The sequence below is a fragment of the Dipteris shenzhenensis genome, chromosome 1 (genome assembly GCF_047967505.1).
Source record: "Dipteris shenzhenensis isolate YYH24624 ecotype China chromosome 1, Dip_SZ_1.0, whole genome shotgun sequence".
Classification (NCBI taxonomy): Eukaryota; Viridiplantae; Streptophyta; class Polypodiopsida; order Gleicheniales; family Dipteridaceae; genus Dipteris; species Dipteris shenzhenensis.
Window position 1 is genome coordinate 33,574,845 of NC_141596.1, and position 27,011 is coordinate 33,601,855.

At 43.8% G+C, this 27,011-nt stretch overlaps 1 protein-coding gene across 2 annotated transcripts; it reads left to right on the forward strand.

The window, feature by feature from the left end:
* The first annotated feature begins 554 nt into the window (after window positions 1-554).
* On the forward strand, window positions 555-26,527 carry LOC147905730 (putative chlorophyll(ide) b reductase NYC1, chloroplastic). Of its 2 annotated transcripts, XM_087374303.1 has the most exons (11): window positions 555-1,209; window positions 1,307-1,605; window positions 1,841-1,919; window positions 2,100-2,235; window positions 20,219-20,293; window positions 20,528-20,741; window positions 20,983-21,051; window positions 24,218-24,357; window positions 24,638-24,760; window positions 25,221-25,413; window positions 25,914-26,520. In XM_087374303.1, exons 1-11 carry the CDS (start codon window positions 885-887, stop codon window positions 26,097-26,099), a joined length of 1,839 nt encoding a protein of 612 aa, XP_087230429.1. In that variant the 5' UTR covers window positions 555-884; the 3' UTR covers window positions 26,100-26,520. The 2 variants fall into 2 exon arrangements, with proteins under 2 accessions (XP_087230429.1, XP_087230434.1); XM_087374308.1 differs by lacking the exon at window positions 25,221-25,413 and having other exon boundaries at window positions 25,914-26,527.
* The last annotated feature ends 484 nt before the right edge of the window (window positions 26,528-27,011 follow it).

Below are 27,011 nucleotides of genomic sequence, written 5' to 3' on the forward strand. Positions count from 1 at the left end.
AAGAATGGCTAAAATTGGAAATGCCTTGTTCCCAACCTTTTCATGGCTCACAGCACCCTTTTTCTTCAATCTGCTGGGATTGTCCTCTTACACTTTCATTTAAAAAGTCCCACACAACCTTTTGCCATGTGGAGTAGCCCATTTCTTTCTATTTTTGTGTGCTCTCTCTCTCTCTCTCCCCCCTCCTAAGGTCGCTTCTTCTGTGCCTCCCCCCCCTCGCTCCTGTAGTAAAGGTAGTGCTCACGAGTACTTGGACTCACTTGTTCCTAACCTTTTCATGGCTCACAGCTGTCGGAATTTTCGTGGGCAGACAATCCTACCACCAGGAACCTTTTTGGCACAGCAAATTGTGCCTCGCCACATGGAAGGCATCATGCAAAGGGATGCCGCTGTGCTGTGCTAGTTGGGGCGGGGTGTAAGCGGCGAGCGACAAGGGAAGGGGGGGGAGGAAGCAAGAGCAAAATGGCAACGTGCTTTCTTGTGAGTCACTCTTGGCATAAGGGGAGTCATCATCATCATCATCATCATCATCATCATCACAAGCCAAGATCTTTTTGGGGAGGAAGGGCTTTCTTGCAAGGCTATCCATCTCTCATATACTTCTTCTTCTTCTTCTTCTTCTTCATTTGAGTTCCCCTCGCTTTTCCATCCTCACATCTCCTCCCATTCTCTTCTTCTTCTCCAATTCCTCCTTCCATTTTCTGCTGAAATTTCAATCCTCGCCTCTCCATCTCTTCTCATTCATGCTCTTCCATCCTCCTTGCCATTCCTGACTTCTCCAATCCCTGCTCAGCTATGCTCTTCAACCTTTGCTCCATCTTGCACCTCTACCCAAGAAAATAAGGTTTTTGGAAGCCTTTTGGAAGATTCCTGGCAAGTTTCCCATGTTGCCGCCGTCTTCTCCTTCCATGGCGCTTTATTGGAAGCCCTCGCCTGTCGATCTTTACAGCTATGTTATCGCCAAGCGCCAGTTTTGTCCGATAGACCGCGGCTGTTGCCATGGAAGGAACGTCTCTTTTTCGTATTATCGGATGCAGTTGTCATTCAGGAGTTCGCAACGGAGATGTACAGAGTTACTCTCGACTACACAGCCAGTTAGCCGATTACAGCTCCAAGCATGGTCTCGCATTCCGTTGCTGATTTCTTCCAAGAGAGATTCTTTGTGTGCCAGTCGCCATAGTAGCAACGTCGTAGACGAGGAGAGGGCAGGTACTGGCGGAAATGCGAAATTTATGGCCGATCATTTATTAGGTGAAGATGGTCAATTGAATTTTTTTAGAAGATCCCCTGACGCCTTTTGATACAGGCGACGAGGTTAGAAAATCCGCTTTCGAAGCAGAATCTGCAGGAGACGTGGATGATATGACCACGCAGGAAATTCAAGACACCTGGATTCAGGAGTCCTTCAAAAACTTGGTTGGTCCAATGATTCGAGTTCTCAGTGGCGCCTATTTGAATAAGCCAGACAACATCGTTCCTAACAGACGGATAGAAGATAAATCATCTTGGAGTTTCGTAAAAATGCTTACTGGCTCCTTGCCACCAGGTTACCATAGAAGGCGAATTGCAGAAAAATTGCGGCAGGCTGAAGCCGATTTTTTAACGGTAAGCGTCCATTAACGATGTGTTTGAGGTCGTACAAGTAGATTACTGTGTACATCGATCTAAATGGCGATGAGAACACTGTGACGGTTATCAATGAATTCTTCAAGGAGACGTAGCGTGTTTATTTGTTGTAGTCGACGTTCCTTATAAAAGACCTTCTCTTGTCGTATCCTAAATTTTGATTAAATTATGTTACCGAATGTATGATGCTTTACTACGTATGGTTTTGTGCCAGTTTACCAGTCATTTAGGGAAGTACTTGTTAATCATGATGGCTACAGGAGCTATTCTGGCCACGGGTTATGAACTTGCAGGTATTGCCTTACGTGTCAGAATGTGTTACGCTGAATTGTGGGAACGTCACATGCTAGATTATACTTCTTTATTCTTTTTAATTTTATGCCAAGTACTGGATTTATAAATAAATTCCGATACAGAAACCTTTGGATCTTGTCTAATAAGGAACTTTCTTTGGTTTCTTCCCTTTTTCAAAGGTGGGGATTCCAAGGAGGAGACGCTATTATGGTGCAGTTGGCTTGCTGGAATCATTTTGGGCTCCATGATTGGTGCAGGAAAAGTGATGGAACAGAGAGGCCGGTCAGGGCCTCGGAATATTGTTATTACCGGCAGGTCAGTTGGAAAGAAAGGATGGTTTTATATTAAGCACATGCATATCTAGTGTCAGCTAAGGGATGGTTTTCACTATAATTGATTTATTATAAAGGCTTTTTCTAATAGGTCAAAACTGGCTCAGAACATGTCAGTCATGCATAGTCGCAACCAATTTAATTTTACAGATGCAAATGCATATCGCAGTGATCCATCTTTGTATATTGGATTTTAGGTCAAGCAATCCATTATTGCCATCACTAGTTGGCCTCTGAGGGCTTGTTTTTTGTACTTCTTCGAAGACCATTGCTGTTTTTCACTGACACAGGAGAACATAGCCAAGCAGTTTTTGGAGTGATTACATTCATCACCAGATCCCTGACACAGGCGAACATAGCGCAGCAGATTTTTGAGTGATTACATACATCACCAGACCCCTAAATCAACTTGTGCTTTATGTGATGATACCTACGAAGTGGTGGTTAATCTTCCTTACTGAAACTAGCAAATATACCCACAGGGATCCATCTTTGTATATTGGATTTTAAGGTCAGATGAATCCATTGTGGCCGTCGCAAGTTGGTCTATAAGGGCTTGTTTATGTACTTCTAAGAGGATCTAGTATTGTCAATCAACATCCTGGATCATTTTGGCTGCTGTTTTCCAGTTACAGGAGAACCTAACCAAGCAGACTTTTGAGTGATCACATCGATGGATCCCTGAGTAAAATTATGCTTTATGTGATCATACTAGGCGGTTTTGGCTACTCTTTCTTCACTCAAAGATACAAGCAAACATACCCACGGAAGTCCATCAGAATCTCTGGTGTGCGTGCTAAGAGAGAGAGAGAGAGAGAGAGAGAGAGAGAGAGAGAGAGAGAGGATGATGATATATCATTGTCCTGAAGAGGTCAGAGATGGCCTGTGGCACCATGCAAGTTGGTACATCAGTTAAGGACTGAGCGTCCATCCAAAACATCGGCTAAGGACCGAAAGTCCGCATCTAAGGAGAAATGGTACATGTGGGATTACTTGTGCTGTGAGATATGGTGTCTGGCCTGGTGCATTGAGCTGGTCTCATCTGTCCAGCACCTCGGCAATGAAGGCGGCCAACTTTGTTGTCCATCCTGGACTAGACTTTCTGGGATCTTCACCTCGCCTCCTCGATTGATGATCTATAGTTTTTATAGAACATGCAATGTGGGAGAGAGGGCGGATGCATGTGGTTAGAGAACACTACTTGAGATTCACAATGAAGGGTGATACTCTTTCATTAATGTCCCTTGAGATCACTCAAGTTCCATCTTCCCATTTACGCCTACCCTTAGCCTATGACCTATGCATCTACCATTCAATGCACCTTAATGCACCCCTCCCTTCCTATTGCCCCTATGACCCAGACACGTGGGTGCACATTTTTATTAATAGAATTAGTTCCAAATTTGATGCTGTTTGAAGCAGTGGCTCCAGCTCGACTAGCCCTATCTACTCAGATGATCCACCGCCATAACAATTTGGTCGGTGTCCATCATAAACACAAGTACATGCTACACCATTGGCGTATAACATATATAATAATGTTTTAATGTCTACTAATCACGGATTAGTGATTCTCGTCATGACACCTCCTCTTGCTTGAATGGGTAGAGGTCCTCTTCTACATCCTCTCCTCTCTTTCTCTTGCATACGCTTTTCTCTTTTACTTCTCCATTTGCATAGCCTCTTCATAATCTGCAAATAGTCTTATCTCGATACTACACGATCTCTTCTGAATCAGAACTTAAATTTCGATTCAAGTTCTGGTTCCTCTTGATGCTGAATATTCAAAATGCAGAAATATCACTATAGCACCTCTTCAATATCTGTTCATGCTCAGAATCCTCTTCTGAATACCATGCTGCTGAAATTTCTTCATAATAACCTGCTCAAAAACCTGAAACATATCCTCAGCAAATGGGTCAGTAGTAAAAGGACTCTCTCATCCAAATGTGTTATTGAAGTAGGTAGACCTTGGCCATAGATCATTTTGCCATGGCGAACTGCTTAGGTTGAAAGAGAAAAGAGTACTTTCACGAGGGCGCTCTTTCCCCATTGGAGGGCCAATCGGCATTCAAATTTTGCATGCATTGCACACATTTGCATTCTTGAAAAGCTTGGAACTTCACAATCTCCCCTTGCCTAGAGAACTCCATGATGTCATCATATAATGACTCATATGGGCTGTGTCCCTCTGTAGTGACATCATGGGCGTATGATGATGTATCTGGAGGAAAGTAGCATACCACAATGAAGATTGCCCTTGCATCATGTGGCTGTAGTCGGATCCACATGTGTCATGCGTGTTCTTCTCTAGGCATCACAGATATGAGCAGCCGTAGATGTGATTTGAAGAGGACAGCTACACCCACCCCTCAGAACCTTGGACTCTAGTATCTCTCCTCAGTGCCTTCCTGTAAGCTGATCCCCATGTGTATCTTGTTACTGTAGGCAGCCCTCTCTCTGGACTCCCGTGTGTCTCCATGTAAAAAATGATATCTCTGTCAATGTAGGCCTATGAAAAGCCTTCCGGATCCAACCAAGAGTGCCATTACAATTCCATACAGCTATCCTTACTTTGCTTCGTGAAACAGTCCTATCAGTCCGACACCATCATGTGCTGCCTGCATCTCTATCCTCCCTTTCCTCCTTTCTGCCCTTTCCCTTATGATGGCTTTGCCATCTCTGTAAACAGCCCATGTCCGTTCTTGTCTTGATGCCATAACTTGAACCATCCCTTCTCTGCGGTGTTCTTGCTGTAACAGTGTGAGATCATCATCTAGATATGTCCTTGTTCCCTTATTGCTGCTCTCATGCTCATCAAAGTGGACCTATCTGCTGCTGTCCTGAATCTCACAATCATAGGTCTCGACGGTGCATCATCTGTGCCTACTCTCCATGCCCCTTCCAAGGTGAGATTGATGCTCATTTTGGTGAGCAGTGCCTTGGCATCTGCCATAGGAGTGTCTTCCACTAGTAGGCCACTAGGACATTCAGTGCTTTATGATGTCTTCTTTTCTCCTCCTCTAGCACATCAGAAATAAATTCTTTTTTTTTTTGAGCTGTTGTACCTTTCTTGACCACTTAAGTCCATTCTTTCATCTTTGCTTTCCCTTCACTTATTTGCTGAGAGACTTCTTCATGTTTCCCTTGCATGGTGACTTGTAGGGCTGCGATATCCCTCTTGAATTTTGCATTCTCTGCTTTGGATTCCTGCAATGCCTTGCATGCATTAGTCTCCTTCCCCTCTAGCGCTTGTAAAGTTCAAAGTTGTTCCTTGAGCATATTCAATTCCTCATTCTAGAGGGGCTGTATTTCACCATCTTCCATTTGGGTACGTTTTTTAGGGCATCATTTTCTGGTTGTAGGGCTGATCACTTTATCTTCCAAGTTTCAACTCTTTTATCTTTAAGGCATGTTGGCTGGGGTCTTAATGTCAAGCATCCGAGCCATTTCTTCATGTATTTTTCCTATTTGAATCCCCAACTGCACTTGCATTTTATTTTTCCATTTGCTCATCTCCTCTTCCATGGAGGCACGCAATTTACGCTCGGTCTCTTCATTGTATTCCTTCATTTTTTTCTGCAAGTTCTCAATCTCCGTATCCTGCATTTTTGAAGCGTCTTTCAGGGTGGTGACACATGATTTGACTGCCTTTCTGATCATTGATTTTCTGAATACCCATCCATACTGAGCTTTACTTTCTCTCCTTTTCTCCTATGGTTTTTTTCTCAAGTGAGGTGTTGTCCATTTCACCACCTTTTCCGGATACGACACATGGACAGCCGGGATCTGTTTGTCGTAGTCTGCTACTTCCCCCCGGAGACCTCCCACTTTGCCAGAGATATTCGAGGTGATGATGAGACATCCCCATTTGCTGCCCTGTATCAGTCCATGGTTGACTATTCTAGCCGCGGAGAAGTCCTTCTAGTGGGGGACTTCAACGCGAGGACAAGGGCCCGTCAGGTACCACTCCTTGACTTTAGAGATGATTCCACTCTATTGGCAGATGTTGACCTTGAGGAGGCAGGTATGCTACGGGTTTTGACTGACAGGCGAGGTCCATTCTCATTTATGGGCAGGCCCTATTAGACCTAGGCAGGATACATGATCTCATTATCTATAATGGTCTTGACAGATGGCCCGCTTCAGGTGGTTTCACATGCTTTCCACATGGGGGTGGCTCCAGTGTTGATTATTACATCATGGGATCCCAGGGGTCTTCACATCTCGCATTATTGACCTCACTGTAGCACCTCTCCCCCAGGGGCTGATCATACATACCTTTTCTTTCACATCTCCACCTCCCTTCGCACAACACCTTCCACCCCACTCAGTGCTAACTCCACCTACCACGATATACGCTTTGATCGGGATCACTCACCTTCTTACTCTGGCCGTCTGTACATACTTCTCGCTCAGGGGCTGATCATACATACCTTTTCTTTCGCATCTCCACCTCCCTTCGCACAGCACCTTCCACCCCACTTAGTGCTAACTCCACCTACCACGATAGACGTTTTGATCGGGATCACTCACCTTCTTACTCTGGTCGTTTGTACATACTTCTTGCTTTATTGACTTCATACCCCTTTTAGAGGATCGTGCTACCCTTGTCACCCGCTCACTACACGAGGCTGCCATTCACGCTTTTTCCCACACCACCCGCTCCACCTGCCCACCACCCCTTGGAACTGTACCTTGTAATAGTTGGTACGATGATGAGTGTAACGCCTTACGCCGTTAACTCAGATTCGAAACCAAAAACAGTCTTCCAAGCGCACCAGCTACGCTACGTGAATACCGTAGACTGGTACAGAGGAAGAAACTAGACTTCGTTTGTTGAAACGAGGAGGAGCTACTAAATATTTTGTTTAGTAACAACTCTAAGGACTTCTGGCGGAGATTTTAGAAGGACGGTCCCCTGCGCCAGTCACTGACACCCAGATCTGGTTTGATTATGCACGCACACTTTATGACATTCCAAATCAGGCAGTCCCTAACCTCTTACACATGCCTCGTCCCACATCCTGCACTCTCTTCACTAGAGGAGGGGTAAGGATGCCGTAATGAAACTTCATAATGGCCGAGCGAAGGATCATGAGGGGCTATGCACTGAGTTCATTGCATATGGGATTAACCTCCTAGCCCCGATCTTAGCAAAGCTTTTTAATGAAGCGGTTTGTTTGGGATTTCCACACACTTGGACCATTAACACTATCTCACTCATCCACAAGGCAGGGGATCCCATGAGCCCGGAGAACTACAGGACTATTATGATTGGACATGTCATGTCCAAGATTTATGCATCAGTACTTGACTCCGAGGTTAGCAGACTTGCAGAGTGTCGAGGACTTAGAGCAGCAGGACAGGCTGGATTTTGGCGTGATCATGGAACTATGGACCACATTCTCATGCTCAGATGTATCACTGAGGAGGTGAGGTCACGGAAGCAGAGGGTTTATTGTTGCTTTGTGGATTTCTGCATGGCATTTGACACGGTCGTGAGAGCCCGCCTCATACGGCACATACAGGACTTGGGTTATGACCAGGAGATCATTTGGGCTGTCATGGCACTTTACGAGAGAGTTTCTGGCAGAGTTCGGGCAGGATCCGGGTGCACAGACGAGATCATGAGTACCATCGGGGTCAAACAAGGGTGTCCTTTGTCGCCTACTTTGTCTGGCCTCTACATTGACGAGCTTGAGATAGTGATGCAGACACAGGGGGGTGTAGGTTGCTCTCTTGCGGGCACGTTGATCCAGATTTTGCTCTATGCAGATGACGTGGCTCTCTTGTCTTGCTCAGCAGAGGGGCTTCAGAGACACCTAGAAGCACTACAGTCCTTTTGTGAGTCTCATGATTTGAAGGTCAACCTGGGTAAAACCAAGGTCATGATCTTCAATACATCTCGAGCCATCATGTGTCAGGAGCAGTTCACATTTGCGGGGTCATCTGTTGAGATAGTTTCATCAAACACTTATCTAGGGGTTATCTTCTCCGGACCGAGCTTCACTATGAGACCCGCGATGGAGGCACGCTTGAGTAGAGGGTATGCCTCATTAGCTAGGCTAGAGAGGCAGTGCTTCCGTCCACGCATCAAGGGGTTGCTTTTTTACTCCTTGGCTCGCCCAGCGGGGATGTACGTCAGTCCTTGTTGGGGGCTAGACTTGTCGGATACAGAGTGGGCCCGTGTGGAGCGGCTATAGGTTCTCATGTTATCACGGATGATTCGTGGTAAGTCATCCGTTCCTCACCAGATCATTCAGGCTGAGTTTGGGTCACCCCCTTTACAGCTAGATGCTGCATTTCAAGTCATCACATATTTGTACTGAGTTAGGAAATATGGGGATTATACCTTGGGGCGCAGCAGGCTACCATGGATAGCTCTATCCTCTTCTATGGCACTTGCAGCAGGAGGAGATCAGAGGTGCTGGTATGCACATACAGAGAAATGGTTTGAGCGACTGGGGCTACACATGGATAGACTACCTCCCTTCCAGTATAGCATGGATGCTCCGTTCTCTCCGCTCTTATCACACGAGGTCAACCAGGTTATCTGTGAGGATCTACTACAGCTACACACTTTTCGGCTCTGGTTGGAACCGAGTGAACTCCCAGTGAAGCTTAGCCTCTACAGAGATCACTTCTTACATATCACAGTGGAGGGTTTCATTGACCCACCAGGATACACTCGGATTCACCTACCCCACTTGCTGAGGATCTCTTGGGCAGTTCCGGGTCTCTTCACACAGACTTCGCATCGAGAGCGGCAGAGCAGAGCGACTACCCAGGGAGCGGTGCATATGCACACTGTGTGACATATAGGAGGTTGAGACAGAGGAGCATTTCATCTTCAGGTGTCCTGTGTACTATGATATCCGAGGACGCTTCCACTGCCTCTTCAGGGATAGTTATGGGATTTCATAAGTGTGCCTTTCTGCACTTGTTTTGGAAGCTATATAAAGCTTTCGAACCTCCCAGGATTCTTCTTTCCACACATGCATTCCACTTGTAAGTGTCTGCAAATATTTGTATGTAGTGACACTGTTCAGAGGCTCCCCCTCAAAAGTGAGATCAACTTGTTTATTCCGAGTCCCAATCACCATCACTTTTGTCTTGGATATGTTGACTTGCATTCTTGAGTGTTTGCAGAATTTTCCTAGTGTATCCAAATGTGTTTGCATCTCTTTCTTGCTTTTTGCGAAGAAGACTACATCATCTGCGTAAATAAGCAATAAGAGGGCATAGCCTGCAATCTGGACACCTTTGCCGCTATGTGTTCTCATCCACTCTTCCAAGTCATCGATGAACAGACCAAAGAGAGTTGGTGGGAGGGGGCAGCCTTGCTTGACTCCTATGTCACTGCTTATGATGACTTTTTTCAGAGTATGAACCATCTACTAGTGGTTGCACTAATTCAGCTAATACTCTCTTGTGGAACTGTGTCAAATGCTTTCTTAAAGTCTACAAAGCAACAATAGACTACTTCTTTCTTATTCTTGACCCCCTCCGTTGCAGCCCATATGGCAACCAAGTGGTCTATTGTCGAATGTTAAGGTCGAAACCCTGCCTGGGATGGTGCCCTGGCTCCTTGCTCTTCCGCCCATTTGCTGAGTTTTTGCTCAATTATTGTGCCATATAACTTGGCCATTAGGCTACTCACCATGATGGTGCGGTAGTTTTTGGCCACCTTGCTGTCCCCGCTCTTATGGATTGGTACGATCCTGCTAAGCTGCCATTCCTTGGGAAAGCCTTCTTCTATGGCTCGATTCATGAGTGTAGTGAGCATTTTCTTTGTCTCCTCACCCCCCCATTTCAGCATTTCAGCCACTAGCCTTGGAGCCTTTCCGTTTGCGAGCTTTTTCAGACCCTTTCCCACATTTTCCTCTGTTATGACATCATTTACAGCTTTGATGGAAAAGTCATTATTGACCTTCTCTTCTCCCTCTCTCTCATAGAGGCCTTTGACGAAATCTATCATGTCTTCCCATGATGCTTTCCTCTCTTGGGGTATGCTGCCATGTAGCTTTTGGAAAAACTTTATGGGATTTCGCTTAAGCTCATCAAAGCTCTCAATTTGTTTGCTCTTGAGAAACTCTCTTTTTTTGTTTCTTACCAACTTTCTGTAGGCTCTAGCTTTGTCCTCCTTCTTGGTTGTGTCTGCTGTTGTCCATGCTTTTTTAGCTACTCTGCATTCCTGATCATACCAGTGGTGGCATGCCTTTGCTCCTCCCCTTGCTTTTTGTAAAGCATTCATGAGCTGTTTTCTGCAGTAAGTCTGTCATGCATTCACTCATTTCTTGGCATGTGGAAGGTGTCTGACATCATGCTATTTCTTCTTCTAGTTTTTGTTCATATATGTGTGCCTTTTTATAATCTAATCTCAGCCTGGGTTGCGCAGGAATTTCCTGTTTTTTTACTATATGCTTTGCCCATAGATATTGCTCTGTGATCAGAATCAATAGACTCCTCTTCAATCTTGAAGTGCTCAAGTATGTGTCTTTCATGCGGGTTCATGATCACATAATCAACTACGCTCGACCCTTGAGGAGTTTTGCATGTGTATCCCTCCGTTTCTTTGAAGTACAGGGTGCCATTGCAAATTTGCATTCCAAAGCATCTGCATAGGGCGAGGAGTTGCCTCCCATTTGGGTGATTTCCCCATCATCTCTGGGTGTCCTTTGTGAGTTCAGGAGAGAGAGAGCAAAGGTGAGAACTGAAAGCGGGAGAGAGAGAGAGAGCTGAAAGCTTAGTTGCAAATAGATGAGTGTGAGAGTGATACAACTGAAGGAGTGAGATAAGGTTTTGTCCTAGTGACAAAACCTTAGTAGTCACTAACCATAGTTAGTGGACTAACTGCGGTTAGGGGGAAAAACCTCTTAAAGAGGGAAAAGTGTGCCCCTAACTAGCTTATTAAATTACATTGGTCACTGCTGAATTATATCTATAATTCTAACACCCCCCTGTAGTGCCAATGTCATGTACAAGGATGATTAATCACCAAACGGATATAAGTTTAGGGTGCTGCGAAATGCCTCAAACTTTTCATGTGGAAGTGCTTTGGTGAAAATATCTGCAACATTGTCATGTGTGGACACAAAGATCATACTGATCTCTCCTGCATGCAACTTCTCTTTGACGTAGTGATAGTGAACCTCAATGTGCTTCTTGCGAGCATGAAACACTGGATTCTTTGCCACTGCAATGGCACTCTGACTAATAGTGAGAATTGGAGAAGGACCCTCCAATGACAGATGAAGATCAGCAAATAGACGACGCAGCCAGACACATTCAACTGTTGCTGTGAAAGCTGCCCTGTACTCAGCTTCACATGATGAGGTAGCCACTGTAGATTGTTTCTTGCTCAGCCAGGAAATGCAAGCTTTACCCAAAAAGAAACAATTGCCACTAGTGGACTGCCTATTGTCATAATCACTAGCCCAATCTGAATCACTGTAGGCATGCATCTGCAAGTCACCCCCCCTGGGAAATAACAAGCCAAAAGACTTCGTGCCTTGCAAATAACGGAAGATGTGCTTAACTACCTGCTAATGCATAGTTTTTGGGCTGTGCATATACCTGCTCACCTGAGATACTGCAAACTGAATATCAGGTCTAGTGTTGCAGAGATAAATGAGGCATCCAACATCCTGACTGTAAAATGTGGCATCAACTGATTCTCCTGCATCATGCATTGTGAGTTTCAGCCCCGGCTCCATGGGAGTGGCTATGGGCTTACAATCATGCATGTTAAATCTGTTCAAGAGTTTCTGTACATACTTGGACTAAGACATAACAGTGCCACGTCTCTCTTGAGAGAATTGGATCCCCAAATAAAAGTGAAGCAGCCCCAAATCTGACATGTCAAAGTTGGTCTACAAATCAGCTTTGAAATCTGCGATATTATCTTCATTGGACCCTTTGAGCAGTAAGTCATTGACATAAAGAATGATGACTGAAAATTTCCCCCCATCCTTCTTGATGTAGAGGGTGCTCTCAGTAGGACTATTGTGCAGCCCCTTACTGGTCAAAAAGGCATGAATCTTGGCATACCATGCACAAGGGGCTTGTTTCAGCCCATACAAAGCTTTATTCAGCTTGCATACCTGAAGTGCATTTCCTGAAATTTCAAAGTTTGGAGGTTGTTTGACATAAACCTCTTCCAACAAGTCTCCATTTAGGAAGGCTGTTTTAATGTCCAACTGATGAACATTCCACTCAAAATGTGCAGCCATTGCAATAACAGATCGGATGGTGGTCATCCGGGATGTTAGGAGCAAATTTCTCCTCATAATCTATGCCCTTTTTCTGAGCATAGCCTTTGGCAACCAGCCTTGCCTTGTATCTGTCAATGGAGCCATCTGGCTTCCGTTCACCTTGAAAAACCCATTGTGTACCAATGGCATGTTTACCTGGTGGCAAGTCTACGACATCCCAAGTCTGATTTTTCTGAATGGACTGCAATTCATCGTGTATGGCATTCATCCAATGCACATTGTCCTTTGCTTCTTCGAATGTTGCAGGCTCCTCCTCATCGAGAAGAGTACCTGCATATGTTGATTCCACTGAATTAGCACCTTCCATGTGCCTTACTGCACTGCGAGTCCTGCCAGGTAATGGAGCATCAATCTTACTCTCCCTGAGAGTCTATAACAGCCAGTTTGGGACTGTTTTTGCTGCATGTATGTTTGCAATTTCTTGCTGAACCACCTGTTCCACTGCCTGTGGAGGTGGCAAGACATCCTGTGGCTGAACTGGAGCATCGGGAGGTGGCTGTAAATTCTGATTTGCATCAGAAATATCAGCAGGGGAACCCAAGGCAATGGGTAGCAACCCCTCAAAAACATCCTCTGAAGAAGAAGGCATATGAAATTCAGCCTGAGTGTGAGCTGAATTTTCTGCAAATATCACATCTCTACTGACAATGATCTTGCGTGTAGCAAGATTGTAGAGACGGTACACCTTGCTTTCTGCACTGTACCCAACAAATATGCACTTAATTGCCTTATCTGACAACTTATGCCGAAATTCAACTGGCACATGAGCATATGCAAGGTATCCAAAGACACGGAAATGATCCACTGAAGGCTTTCTCCCATTCCAGGCTTCATAGGGAGTTTTTTTTTTCAAAGCCTTAGTGGGAGACCGATTTAAGATGTAGTTGGCACACATTAGATCTTCAAGCCAGTTTTTGTGAGGCATGTGTTTGCTTTTCAGCATACATCTGTCCATCTCCGTAAGAGTTCTATTTTTCCTCTCAGCTTTGCCATTTTGCTGAGGGGTCAGCCTCACTGTGAGCTGATGCACAATACCCTTGCCTTTCAGAAAAGCATCAAAATCTGCAGACAAGTATTCCCCACCTCTATCTGTGCGCAATGTCTGTATCTTGAGTCCAGATTCATTTTCAACCATGGCTGAAAAGTGTTTAAACACCATGAGCACTTCTGATTTGCGCTTCAGCCCAAAGACCCAAGTGAAATTGGAGTAATCATCAATAAAAGTAACAAAGTAGAGATGACCAACCAATGATGGAGTCCTCATGGGACCACAGACATCACTGTGTATAAGCTGTAATTTTTGGACAGCTTTAACTGAACCATCCTTTTTGAAGGGAAATCTGTGCATCTTGCCTAAAATGCACCCTTCACAGGCATGTGGAGGAGGTATCTCAAGAGGTGGCAATGCATCAACCATAGAGTGCTTCTGAAGTGTCATCAAGTTGTTGTAATGCATGTGGCCATATCTGGCATGCCATAACTATGCATTCTGCATGGCAGCAGTAGGAGTAGAAATTGCAAGAGCATGGGCTGCTCTTTTCTCAAAAAGATCAAGCTGAAAAAGCCCACGCAGCAGAGTACCAGATAATCTCAAGGCATAATCATTTTCTCTGTCTCGGACAGCACATTTGTCATTCTCAAAGATGACCTGAAATCCAGCCCTGTTAAGAGTGGACACTGAAAGGAGATTCTTGGTGATACCAGGCACATACAAGACATCTGAAAGTCTGAAAACTGAGCCATCAATGGTGGTAAGCTCAACTTCTCCTGTACCACGTACTGAATATGACGAGTTGTTGGCACAAGTGACTTTCTTACCAACGGGAGGTGGATGCAAGGAAGTGAAGAGACACTTCCTAGAAGTGATATGCTTGGAGGCACCGCTGTCAAAATACCAAGTATTCAGTGTTTCATTGACACTGAAAGCTGATGCATCCGTGGAAGGATCATAACTGCAAGTAAAAAAGGCATATGTATAATCATTACAAGTGGCTGTACTATCCCGACTGTCAGATGCATGAGGAGCTGAATCTGAAACAGCCATACCGGAGCTGTTTTTCTTCTCTTTTGCAAGCCTTTTCCTGCATTCTGCAATGTGATGACCTAGCTTTTTGCAGTAATGACAAAAACCCTTCTTCTTGGGCTTACTTGCATCATTCTTAGCCTTTTGTGAAGGCTGTCCTGACCCACTGGAAGGCTGATTTACTGATGTCTTTGCCTGTCCCTTTCCTTTTGACTTGAACTTTGAGAGCATAGCTTGTTCACCTGCACGTGAAGCCAGGTTTTTTCTGGTCTGATCTTCTTGAAGAAGAAGTCCTATCAACTCATGAAAAGTGAGAGGATTTGCACCCCCGCTCAATGATAAGTTCAGCGAGGTATGAAAGCTGAGATAAGTCTTAGGAAGAGAATTCAGAGTGGTGGTAATCATCTCTGAATCAGGAATAATCTCATCAATGTTCAATAATTGCTCTCTGAGATCCTGTAGCTTTGTGAGGTGGACTGACATGGAGTCACCCTCTTCCATATGTGTATTACTTAACTCTCTTTTCAAGAAAGATACCCTTGCATCATTCCAGGCTGCATACATGCTTTCTAAGATATCCCACGCTGCCTTCGAGGTCTTACACGACCGGATATGCGGAATGATAAATCTTTTCACAGAAAGAGAGATGCATGACAAAGCCAAGGCATCCCGTGAATCCCATCTCTTTTGTTCTGGAGTGGTGGCTACAGCTGCACCAACAACCTGTCCTGCAATGCACCTTGTGCACGACCTCTTCCACCTCCTTGCTGGGGAGGGGTATTAGGTGCCATACTTGCTGGTCGGATCTCATCCCCATTCACATAATCCCACAAATTACGAGAAATCAGAATATTGCGTACCATAAAACTCCAGAGGGAGTAGTTGGTACCATCCAACTTGTCGTCCTGTGAAAGACCCCACCGAACTGGAAATCATTTTGATTTTGCTGGGCCATGTCTGAGAAAGAGATTATAGCAAATACAAAACTGAATTCCCTTGCTGGGAATGAAATGCACAACTCCCAAAAAACACAGCCAAGCACTGGCTGAAAATGCAACTCAGATTTCTGCAATTTCTCTGTCAGAAATTTGTCAAAGCATTAAAACTCTCCCAACATCTGCCAAAATTGTTGCAAAACACTTACAGAAAGGCAGTCTGAACTGAAATCTCCAAAATTGCTTCTCCAACACAAAAGCCCCAAAATAGACCTGAAATTGTAACCAGAAAGGGGCAAATTGAACAAAAGCCCCAAATGTTGCACAAATTTTGCTATGACTGCAAAAGCCCCAAATTTTACTGCAAAATTGTAGTGTGAATGCAAAAGCCCCAAATTTCTTCAACACTTGCAGATTTACTGCAATGTTTGCCCAAAAAAATCCAAGTGTGCTCCCACAAAGTTGAGCCAAACAATGGCTATATGCAAAGAATGTGCCTGCAAATGAACCTTGCTAGTAGAACCCTGCTCAAAAGTCCTGCATTGAAAACAACAGATGCACGAAGCAAGAAGGCCGTGTTGGTACGGTGACTATACGACAGAGTACGTATGATGTACGACTGGCGACGATGTATAGTACGGAAGGACCTGCAGGAGCTGTACGGACTGTACTGGGAACCAGTACGGAGCTAGTGCATGGAATTGCACTACAGTGTACGAAATCCGTACAAGGCACGGATGACGAGCAGATCTGGTACGGCGATACAGCGTACGGAGCGTTGGTACGGACGACGAGCAAATCTGGTACGGCGAAGGTACGTACGGAGCGTTGGTACGGACGACAAGCAGATCTGGTACGACGAAGGTACGTACGGTGCCCGTGTACGGAGCTGTACGGCGACGAAGCAGATGTAGTACGTGCTGTACGGAAGTCAGCGCAGGTACATCGTCGATGGAGCTGTACGGAAGTTGAACAGTTGGAGCTGGAGCTTGCGGGTTGGGCTGGAGCTGGGAGGCGAGAGCTCAACGAGGCTCTGATACCAAATGTGAGATCGGGAGAGAGAGCAAAGGTGAGAACTGAAAACGGGAGAGAGAGAGAGCTGAAAGCTTAGTTGCAAATAGATGAGTGTGAGAGTGATACAACTAAAGGAGTGAGATAAGGTTTTGTCCTAGTGACAAAACCTTAGTAGTCACTAACCATAGTTAGTGGACTAACTGCGGTTAGGGGGAAAAACCTCTTAAAGAGGGAATAGTGCCCCTAACTAGCTTATTAAATTACATTGGTCACTGCTGAATTATATCTATAATTCTAACATCCTTTTCAAGCCTTTTCTTTCTACATTGTCCTCCTCCATATCCTCCATCCAAATGGGATCTTTCCCTTCCATTGTAACGACCCCTTATAATGATCCTGTCCTTGTGTTGAAGTCTCCGGCGAGGATAATTACATGCTCTTTAGAGAACTGAGTTATGTCTTCTCCCAAGTGCATAAGAGGGTCCTCTCGGGATAGATGGCTGTTTTGTTTGTATATGGGTGATTGTAGGGGTGCAAAATAACACACTGCCAACCTTATATTTCCCTCTTTTGCTACTATCTCTAACCACATATATTGTTTATGTGGATCCTTCTTTATCACTCTCGCTGATTTCTGCCATGTCATGCTAATGTAACATGCAATCCCTTGAAAACCTCTCCCCCCCATGTGTGTTTTTGCATTCCGCATTGATGTCTTCAAGAACCCCTTGATTTTTGGGGATTCATTTCCCTCATGCTCCCATATTTCCAACACTATGAGTATGTCTGTCTCCAACACTTCATCTTCTAATGCAATGACCTTGTCTAGATTCCATCCTTCCACATTCCATATTTTGATTGTGAGGGTCTCGTATTCCTATTTATCCCTTTGTTTCTCTCCCCCTTTGCTCTTTGCTGTAATTACTACTTTCCCATCCTTCATATAGGCATTCTTTCCTTCCTTTTTTGCATTCCTAATGACTTCTAGCTCTTTGAGTTTTTGAGAGAGAGAGAGAGAGAGAGAGAGAGTTTTGTATTAATGTCTTCGAGAGGCCTCACGGGCCTATGAGACAAAGTACAATCAATAAGTGGGCTGAAGCAAAGGTCCCGCTAAGTCCCTTGCTGAGTGCTAAGCTAAGCTAATAATCTCAAATCACTGCTCGGCCGCGTCTCTTCCCGCTGATCCATGCTGCTCTCATCCGCCTCCTCTAACCCAACGTGTCATGGGGCTGACTTGAAGGCATAGACATCAGGGACGTGTTACTGTGATCGATCTATCTCTTGTGGTGCTATCACCTCCTACTGTCTGATCTGTTGCAATAGGGTCTCTCTATGTTATCGCATATCCATCAAATAGAGGCCAGCGCAGACCTGGTCATGGAAGTGGATTAGCCGGGAGAGTGGCTTGAACACATTTCCCTCCTAAAAGAAACAATGGTTCTGTGCTCGGATCTCATAGTAGGCGGGGCAGGTACATAGGAAGTGCTCCTCTATCTCCACCTCTGCCAATGTGCATAGCCTGCAAATTGGTTGCTCTCTAGGTGTGCCTATGGTTCTCCCTGCCTCGATTTTCAGCTAATGGGGAACCTGTATTTGTCCAATGGCAATCCTTAGTGTGTTGAGACCCTTCTGTCCTCCAGATACTGGGGCGTGGTAATCACTCCATCCTCTGATACTCTCAGGAAGTGATCGTAGTAGAACTAGATCTTGGTAGGGAACTCTTGGTTTCCACCCCAAGCCCATGATATATAGAGGTGGAGTAAATCCAACCGTGTGATACGGTTGATCTCATCTCGTTGGGATTTGGAGGGATGGGGTACTGAACAGGGGGGGAGGTGATCCATATGAATACCCTGTTCCCATTGATGTGGTCTCTCTAGCATACAGGGTTCAGGGCCTATGCATTCGCTTCATGAGGCGACCCCTCCCACTAGTCATCGATCTCTTCCTTCGGCGGAGGACCGCGTGTGGGAGACAGTAGCCAGCATCACTGCATGGAACATCTGGGTTGCTGGCTGCAGTTGGGTTATGGGCCAGCACCATGTTCCACCGTCGGCCACCTTGGTAGTCATCTGGCAGGACATCATGTTCACGCTTCGTGCCATCTGGGAGTGAGGCCCTTCAGGTTCTCGAGCTACTGTCGCACGATGGGAACGTTTCTGCAAGGCTTGGCCTGCAGGTGTTTTCTACGACATCACCACGAGAGGGATCAGATGGTTGTATAGTCTGCCACCCTCGTTGTTAGCCCCTCCCTAGGCAGTGAGCTGGGATCTCTAGCAGCATGAGTGGTCAGCCATCATTTATTTTTCGTTGATTTTCACGGTTGCCACCTTTATGGTATTTGCCAACTTGTATGATCAGTTTTTACAAGCATTAATAGAAGTTCTTTTCTTTGGAAAAGAAAAAAGAAGTACAAAAGTACATGAGCCACAGAACACAAGATTGAGCCTTTGTGACATCATAGCCAAATATGGGAAACAAGCGGCTTCAGTGCTGCTATACAATGTGACACTTATAATGAATACAAAAACACCATAAATTCAAAAGTTAGCTGACTTTTCCTTAACAACAGCTCTGCAATGATTAACTGCTCCATGGCCTCCTGGTGTTCACAAGGTCACTTCTTTCAAAGTCTCATAGTTCTACAGAATGTTGTTTTTGATTTCCCCCTGGCTTTGAAACCGATCGATAACGACAGCAGCCCTTATTGAAGTCTTTTCAAGTATATTATGTAATTTTACATCAACCAGCTATGCCATCCCGTAGCAGCTCTAATGCGAGGTCATAGAGGATTGCCAGACAGCACATGTAGATAAAGGTATATTTCCTACATAGAACCTAGAGCTGTCGAAGGGTTAGGCAGATGAAGTGAGCAAAAGCCAAGTGTTGTCGAGTTGTTCACTGCTGGAGGCTCCCTCTAACCATTTCCCCTTGAGTGATTCTGGTTGCCATTCTGTGCAGTGCGTCTCCTGTAACAAGCCATACAGTTTCTTAGCTTGAGTGTTGACGTAATGGCCTCTAGGAAAACTTGGTGGGGACCTTGACCTTTGGGGACAAAATCCATGGATGTTTGTTTCATCTTGTTCTCCAAAGTAGTCTTCTTAGGGTTACAGACATACCTTTCCGAAACAAAGGAGGAGTGGCTGTTTTGTTCCAAACACGGAAGATCTAGAACTAGATTCTTTTAGTACCTTGGGGCTGGAACCTGTGAATCCTTAGGCTCTATGACAGTGAAGTCATTCTCAAGTGTCGATTCCACATGCATTCAGGAATAGGTAACTCAAAGCGATAATATATGTATCCTTCTTTAGAATATAAATGATGGATGTGCTTGAGATAGTTCAAATCCAACGTTCTTTGCCTTTGATGTGGCTGTTCAATTTGAATTTTTAAATCAAGAATTCCACCGAGAAAAACATTACCTACTTCTAGAATGTGGGGTATTGTGCGCAGTGTCTCTAAGTCAGTCATTACACTAATGCTACTTTTATTTTACTGTCTTACTTGTCCGTTTGTACATTTGTGATTTGGAGGTAGGAATTTGTGGGATAGGTGTTGGAAAAAGAAAAAAAGAAACATCATGTGATGGTTATGTTTGGAAATTGAATTCTGCATGGGTAGAGTGCAAAACAAAGTTATCTTTTCAAGGGTTTGCTGGAAGGGTGCTGTGAAATTGCTTGAGTGAACTGCAAATAAATGCCTGCTTGTCCTTGCCAGCACCCGCGGTCTGGGAAAGGCTCTAGCACGGGAGTTTTTACTTGCTGGTGATCGAGTAGTTATTGCCTCACGCAGGTGTGTGACCCTTGAAGTCTGCTCATCTCAGGTTTTTCTGGCATTGTGATGTTTTGTATTGTTAATCTATTAAAACATGTAAGGGCGGGGTTCTGCAATTAATCTCAAGCTGCTGTTGATTTTTTTAGTTGCAGTCAATGTTGTTTCACTGCACTTCATTGGTAATCTGTGCTGTGGCTGTCCTGTTTCTCAATATGTTTGCAATGGCTCTTCAACACTGGCTTGTAAAGACAGCCCTGATTCTGTTGCGGAAACTGTAAAAGAGCTTCAAGAGGAGGCAAATTTGAAACTATTTCACCCCTACGTAACGACAAATCCAAGTGGAGGAGATTTGAGCAGTGATGGCAGGGCTAGAGTTGTTGGTTTGGCATGCAATGTATCAAAGGTTGATGATGTGCGAGGTTTAGCGGAGTTTGCTTTACAGGAACTGGGATCAATTGATATATGGGTTAGTTTTCTTATTAATCTCTGATCAGCTAACATTATATGTCTCACCAAGCAAACTGGTTTGTCCCTTAGTGCATTCCTCTTGTTTCAAAATTTTCTTGCTTTTGTGTGCTTCAAGTGTTTCTTGTTTCCAAGAGGCATGGTCAAATTTACCAAAGATTCAACCCAAGGTGTTAGTTTTTGAATACTTTGATTGCTATTTTGTAGAATTCTAAATTCTATTGTATTTGCATATTTAACAGGTCAATAATGCAGGAGTGAATAAGGGATTCCGGCCACTTGTGCAGTTTTCAGATGATGACATTAGGCAGGTGGGCCACATGTAATTCTAATTCCAATCACATGCATGCAACTTATCATTTAGTTGATAGAATACTTACATTCTCAACCTTTGTTGAAACATGTTTAGGAGGACTTTTTATGTTATGGTAGTGAATTTTACAACAATGAGTTTTTTCAGAATCATTAGCTCTTGTATGCTTAAAAAGTAATTACATCTTATGAGGTAAGAAAAGGAAGCCTCTTCCTGTATGAGGTTACCAGGAAAACATCGTGAGCAGCACTGAGCTGAGATTAGGAACGATATGAAGGAGGCTCCTCTACTCGTTATCTAGAGCACTCGAGAATCCACCAATGATACTCCCAATTGGAAGGTGCTCTTTAAGAGCCAAGAAATGATTTGCAAAAAGACGTAATATCTTTTGGCCTTCTTAGACAGACATGCATAGTACTATGTACCGTTGAGGATAATGTATGACCTTTATTTATCCAAAATCTGGATAGGACATCTGCCTGGATTGGACGTCTCTGTCTTAATCAAGGGTATGCTTGAGTTCTACCTGTCCTAAAATTCGGACAGGACATCTGCCTTGATCAATGGCTTGATTACTTGGGAACATTGGCTCTACAGATGCAAGTCTGCCTGCTGAGAGTCTTTCATTCCAGCTGAGTTGTCTATCTCAATTGGTGGTGACTAATGGTGTGATGCAAATTGTCTCACCATGAGATAGGGCGTTTTTGTGGCTTGTGCCTGGACTTTTGCAAGCCTTAAATAATCAGAATTTCTTAATTTTAGTTGGATTTTTTACTAGGAACTTGAAGAGACTAGGAGAATGCTGCATAGTGGTGGATTGAATTAAACATCTACAATTTGACGGTTCTGAAACTTGGCATGCAGTGTCAATACTAAATGTTCTTGCTTCTATGGGTAGCATTTTGACACTTTTGTGCTTTCTTGGGTTTAGTAACTTGCTTACATTTAGTATAAATTTCTAGAAACTCTTATTGCTCAATTGCTCAAGTATTTTTGGCAAAGCCTATAAGCTGTCCAAATTGTGACAAGGGTGCTGTACCTCGTTTGAAACTGGCACATTATTGTGAGTTCTTTTTTACTTTTCTGTAGCCTTTGGCTTTACTCATTTTCCAGTGTTATTTGACCTTATGGCAGGATGATGGCTCTGCTGCTGAGTTAATAGTCTTAGCTTCCATGAAACACGTTTAATACTTTTTAAAAGCCTCAAAATATATGAGATACTTTTTGGTTGTCGAAATTCTAATTAAACATATGCACTAGTGGTTTCTTTAATAAGTCTTTTTGTTCAACATTGTATTTTATGATTTACCCCATGGTTGTCTCTGTTGATTGATCAAAATTCTTGAATACTTCTGTTGAAAATTGTGAAGTTTGATGTTTTCCTAAGTGCAAAAAAGGAAATTAAAATCTCATCCCTTTTTATATCATGTGTATTGCTAGTAGTCTCTTGTAGTATGTATAGACAATTGTACACAGTCATATATGTGAAGCACCAAGCCATGCAGAGGCAAAATGTAGTGCAGGATGCCCTTTTTTGAGGCCATGTGTATGCTATGGCTCAAAACCTCCTTCAAACAGCCCAAAATACATATGAAGGAGGTTTTGAGCCATAGCATATATATGGCCTCGAAAAAGGGCATCCTGCACTACAAGCAGTCGAAAATTTCTCAAAATACAATTAATGTTGCATAACAAGCCCAGTAACATTTGAAACTTGTATTATAATCTGGTTGAAATGCCTCAAAACTGCTTCAAACGGCTCCTAAAAAGAGAGTTTAAATGAGGTTATATAAAAGGGGACAGCTATCAGGCATGAAGAAATTATGCAGATATTTTAAATAGATATTGTTTAGATTCTGTGTGATAGGTATCTCTGCTAGAAAAACCTTACTATGTCCTTATACGCTAGTCAGTCTCTCTATGCAGGAAGAGTTGCAACGAAGAGCTGCGAGGTTTTGTCCTGTAGAGCGAAAGGAAGAGGAGGAATTTGGAGCAATAAGTTGCTTCAACAGGTGGGATTCTCGAGCAACACAATTGGAAGAGGTCATTTAGAGTAAAGCTGTCAGATGACAAGCTTTGAAGCAGTGAGAGAAAAGGACATAATAATGGTAAGGAGAAAGCAATCACCATTCCTGGGATAATTATGGACGTTTTGTCAAGGACTATTGCAAGAATATTTCACAAAAAGATAAAACGAGTATAACTTTGAGACTTCTTGAGCCAATAGGGCTATGGCGGATCCTCAGGTGACAAAAGATACGTGATTACCTTCATGGCTCTTAAGAATGTCAATGGTGACTCCCAAAGGTCCCTCCGCTGCACAGCCCTGTAAGTCTTCTAAAGCGAGTAGATTCAGGGTCCAAGTTACGAGCTGTCTGGACAGGAAGCCTCACCACAACAAGCTCTATTCAAATGTTAAAAGGGCAGAGCGGACTAGTCTCTGACACCAAAATCAAAGATCAAGTGGAAGCTAGCATAGAGACTATACACTGGATTATGTTATTATTATCTACAATGTACCCCACCCCAGATTAGCCAATTAGCACAACTCTTGCAGACATAATTTCTAATATAGCCTTCTTCTGTGGAAAGTTGCATCCTTAGCTTCTCCATGTAATTGGGTAAGGAAACTCAGAGATTGTTCCTTAGTCTTCAGGAATCATCATGCATCAAGTAACCTGATATGAAGAGCTTTAGAGGGCAGAAAATTCGGTACCTCTACCCGTCTTCTGAATCCTTATGCACCGATGAGCCTGGTATAAAGACTGGCCCCGCAGGATAGACATTTTTAATGGTTTTGAGTCTTCATCTTTATTTTTTAAAGCATTTCTTACGTTACTCTCCATCCAGAAAGATGTGTGCACTTTAGGAAGACCAATTCACAATTGGTTGTGGCCTTTCTGCTCTCAAATTCACAGCTCTTTTTTTCTCTCTCTCTCTCTCACATGTCCACATCTTCAAATCAGAAGAATACAGTCAAGTGGCAGGTTTGCAATCAACAAAATGTTCAAATTTTTACTGCCGCTTCTTTGCATGGTGTTAGTTGCCAGGAATTTGTGGGATCTTTTTCAATCATTTTGCTGGCAGCAGAACTGGATTTTTGTGTGGCATTCTAGTCTAAACAGCTCTAGCAAAGCTCTGATATTATGGACTGTTTTATTCAGATTGTTTCTGCAAATCTGATAGGATCCTTGATTTGCACTCGTGAGGCTATCCGAGTGATGAAATTACAACCCAAAGGAGGCCATGTATTCAATATGGACGGAGCAGGATCTGGTGGATCAAGCACTCCTCTCACTGCCGTGTGAGTTATTGCCTTATCTATTGTGAACGATACTGTTATTCTTCCCTTGAAATTGCTCTTGTATTACTTTCCCAGGAATGCTAAAGTGGAAATGCCTTCATGTATCTGACCTGATGTACTTTTTAGTGCAAATTCGTTAAGATGCTATGAATGATGTATTATTACTTGAACCTTTGCTTGCTGTACTCTCATGGAGCAAAAAAACAACATTGGTTTTTACTTGTGTGTTCTGCTAACTTTGGATTGACATACATATTAAATAACGTCCTTCCTGTTGCAGGTATGGGTCGACAAAGTGTGGTCTTCGCCAGCTTCATGCTTCTCTGTTGAAAGAATGCAAGCGTTCACGGGTTGGAATTCACACTGCTTCTCCTGGCATGGTTCTGACTGATCTGCTTCTAAGGTATGTGTTTGGAGGGGCTTGATGTTGAAATGTCCAGAGTTGGTACTCAATAGAATCCATAATACAAGAAAGAACACAATCAATCAATGATCATGCAGTTTATTTTCAGTGAATGGGACTGCTTTTTGTAATATAATGATAAATGGATCACACAAAAAAAAAAAGGTGTGTGAGAGAGAGAGAGAGGGGGAGGGGGGCTATGTGTGCACATGCATGCGCAAGAGAGAGAGAGAGAAAGAGAGAGAGGGGGGGGCGGGGGGAGGGAGGCAGGGAGTTTCAATGCGGCAGTGGCTTGCTGCCTGCAATGAATTAGTAAAATCAATCCTGAACTGATGGACGGAGGGAGAGAGTTTCAATGTGGCATTGGCTTGCTGCCTGCAATGGACTTTTAAAGTCAATCCTGAACTGATGTGAATGTCAACCACTGACCTTGTATGAATCTCCATCTGTGTGCTTTTAGTGGTGCATCCCTTCAAAACAAGAAGATGTTCAACATCATTTGTGAGCTTCCTGAGACGGTGGCCAGGACTTTGGTTCCACGCATGCGAGATGTAAAAGGCACTGGGAAAGCAATTAATTACCTTACACCTCCACGTATACTTCTAGCGTTGGTCACTGGATGGCTACGGCGAGGTCGATGGTTTGATGAAGAGGTATAACTGGAGACCCCTCTCTCTCTCTCTCTCTCTCTCTCTCTCTCTCTCTCTCTCTCTCTCTCTGTGCACGCGCGAACCTTGCGTCCGTGCATGCACGTGCACGCAGGCTGCATGTACATGTGCATTCATGTACATTCGTGATGCGCGCGTGTGTGTGTGTGTGTGAGAGAGAGAGAGAGAGAGAGAGAGAGAGAGATATTAATGTCGACAGAAGCCCTCGCGGGGCTATGCGGCCAAACATACATCCAAAAGGGAGCTTACAATATCTGGATATGACCAGAAATTAGAGTGCCCATGGCAACTCAGCTCTAAGTTATTCCGAGAGAGAGAGAGAGAGAGAGAGAGAGAGAGAGAGAGAGAGAGAGCAACAATGCCAAGGAGCTAAACTGACTCATTCGAAGCGATTCCTAAGAATCGGACACACACACACCACGACATGAGAGAGAGAGAGAGAGAGGAGAGAAGGCATATGTGTGCTGATCAGGCTTGTTTTGCAGGGGCGAGCTGTGTACGCTGCAGAGGCAGATCGGGTGCGTAATTGGGCAGAAGGTCGCACAAGGTTACCAGTATCAGCTGCTATAGATCAATTCTCTGACAGCACTTTGGTTTCAGTATTCTCAATAACTGTAATCTGTGCATTCATCATGCTCTCGGCATCTGAAGATGGGATGCCTGGAACGTAACAAATTCTTTCTATAGAAATGGAGCCTTTTGACAGCGGGGTTGTGCATACAGGGAACCTTTACAGACCATACTGGTGACTACCACGTTCCATTATCAAGGTTCTTCTCTGTGAATATGCTTGAAAATTCTTTTCTGCCACGGGGCTACTGGGCACTGCAAGTGAGCAAACGTGCCCTGCCTGACCATTGATGAAGCCATTGTTAATTTATTTGCTATTTCATTTTGTATCATAGATCTACTGCAAGAATAGCAGTCCCTGGCATTTAGCTGCTTCATTGTTTGAAAATGTGCCAAATTGAGCCAAAACTTCAAACATTATCCTTGTATAAAAACATTTTCTTGGAATTGTCTCCATGTTCCTGAAAGCAATATGTAAAAAACGTTGTCTTTTCTCCTTTTCTGTCTTAAGTGGTAGAATATGCTGTCATGGACAGTTGGACTTCAACAGATATATGTATAAAAGTACATTAGTTTGACTTTTTGCTGTACATGTTATTTGGTAAGTGATAAATGGAACAATTTTGATTGATTTGGTTCATTTTAACAACTTTCATGAGGCTTGAAGCTTCAAGATTAAAAGCAAGCTGTAAAGTATACCCCAAGTCGAGTGAACTGGATTCATTGATTTCTGCATGGGTGGATTCTTAGAAAGTGGAAAAAAAAAACATAAAATGATTGTAATATATGGCAGTTGCAATAAGAATGATCCAAAAACATTGGAACCATAATATAGGTTGGTATAACTATGTGGACATAAATCATCGAATGGGAAGGTAATTGAGTTATATTCTAGTGTAAATAAATGAAAAATACCTGCTCGCTTTGATGGCTGAGTATTTTAAAGGAATGGAAAGTTAAATTGAATGAACTTAATTGGTGGATTCCAAAGACTACCAACCAAAGTATTTGGG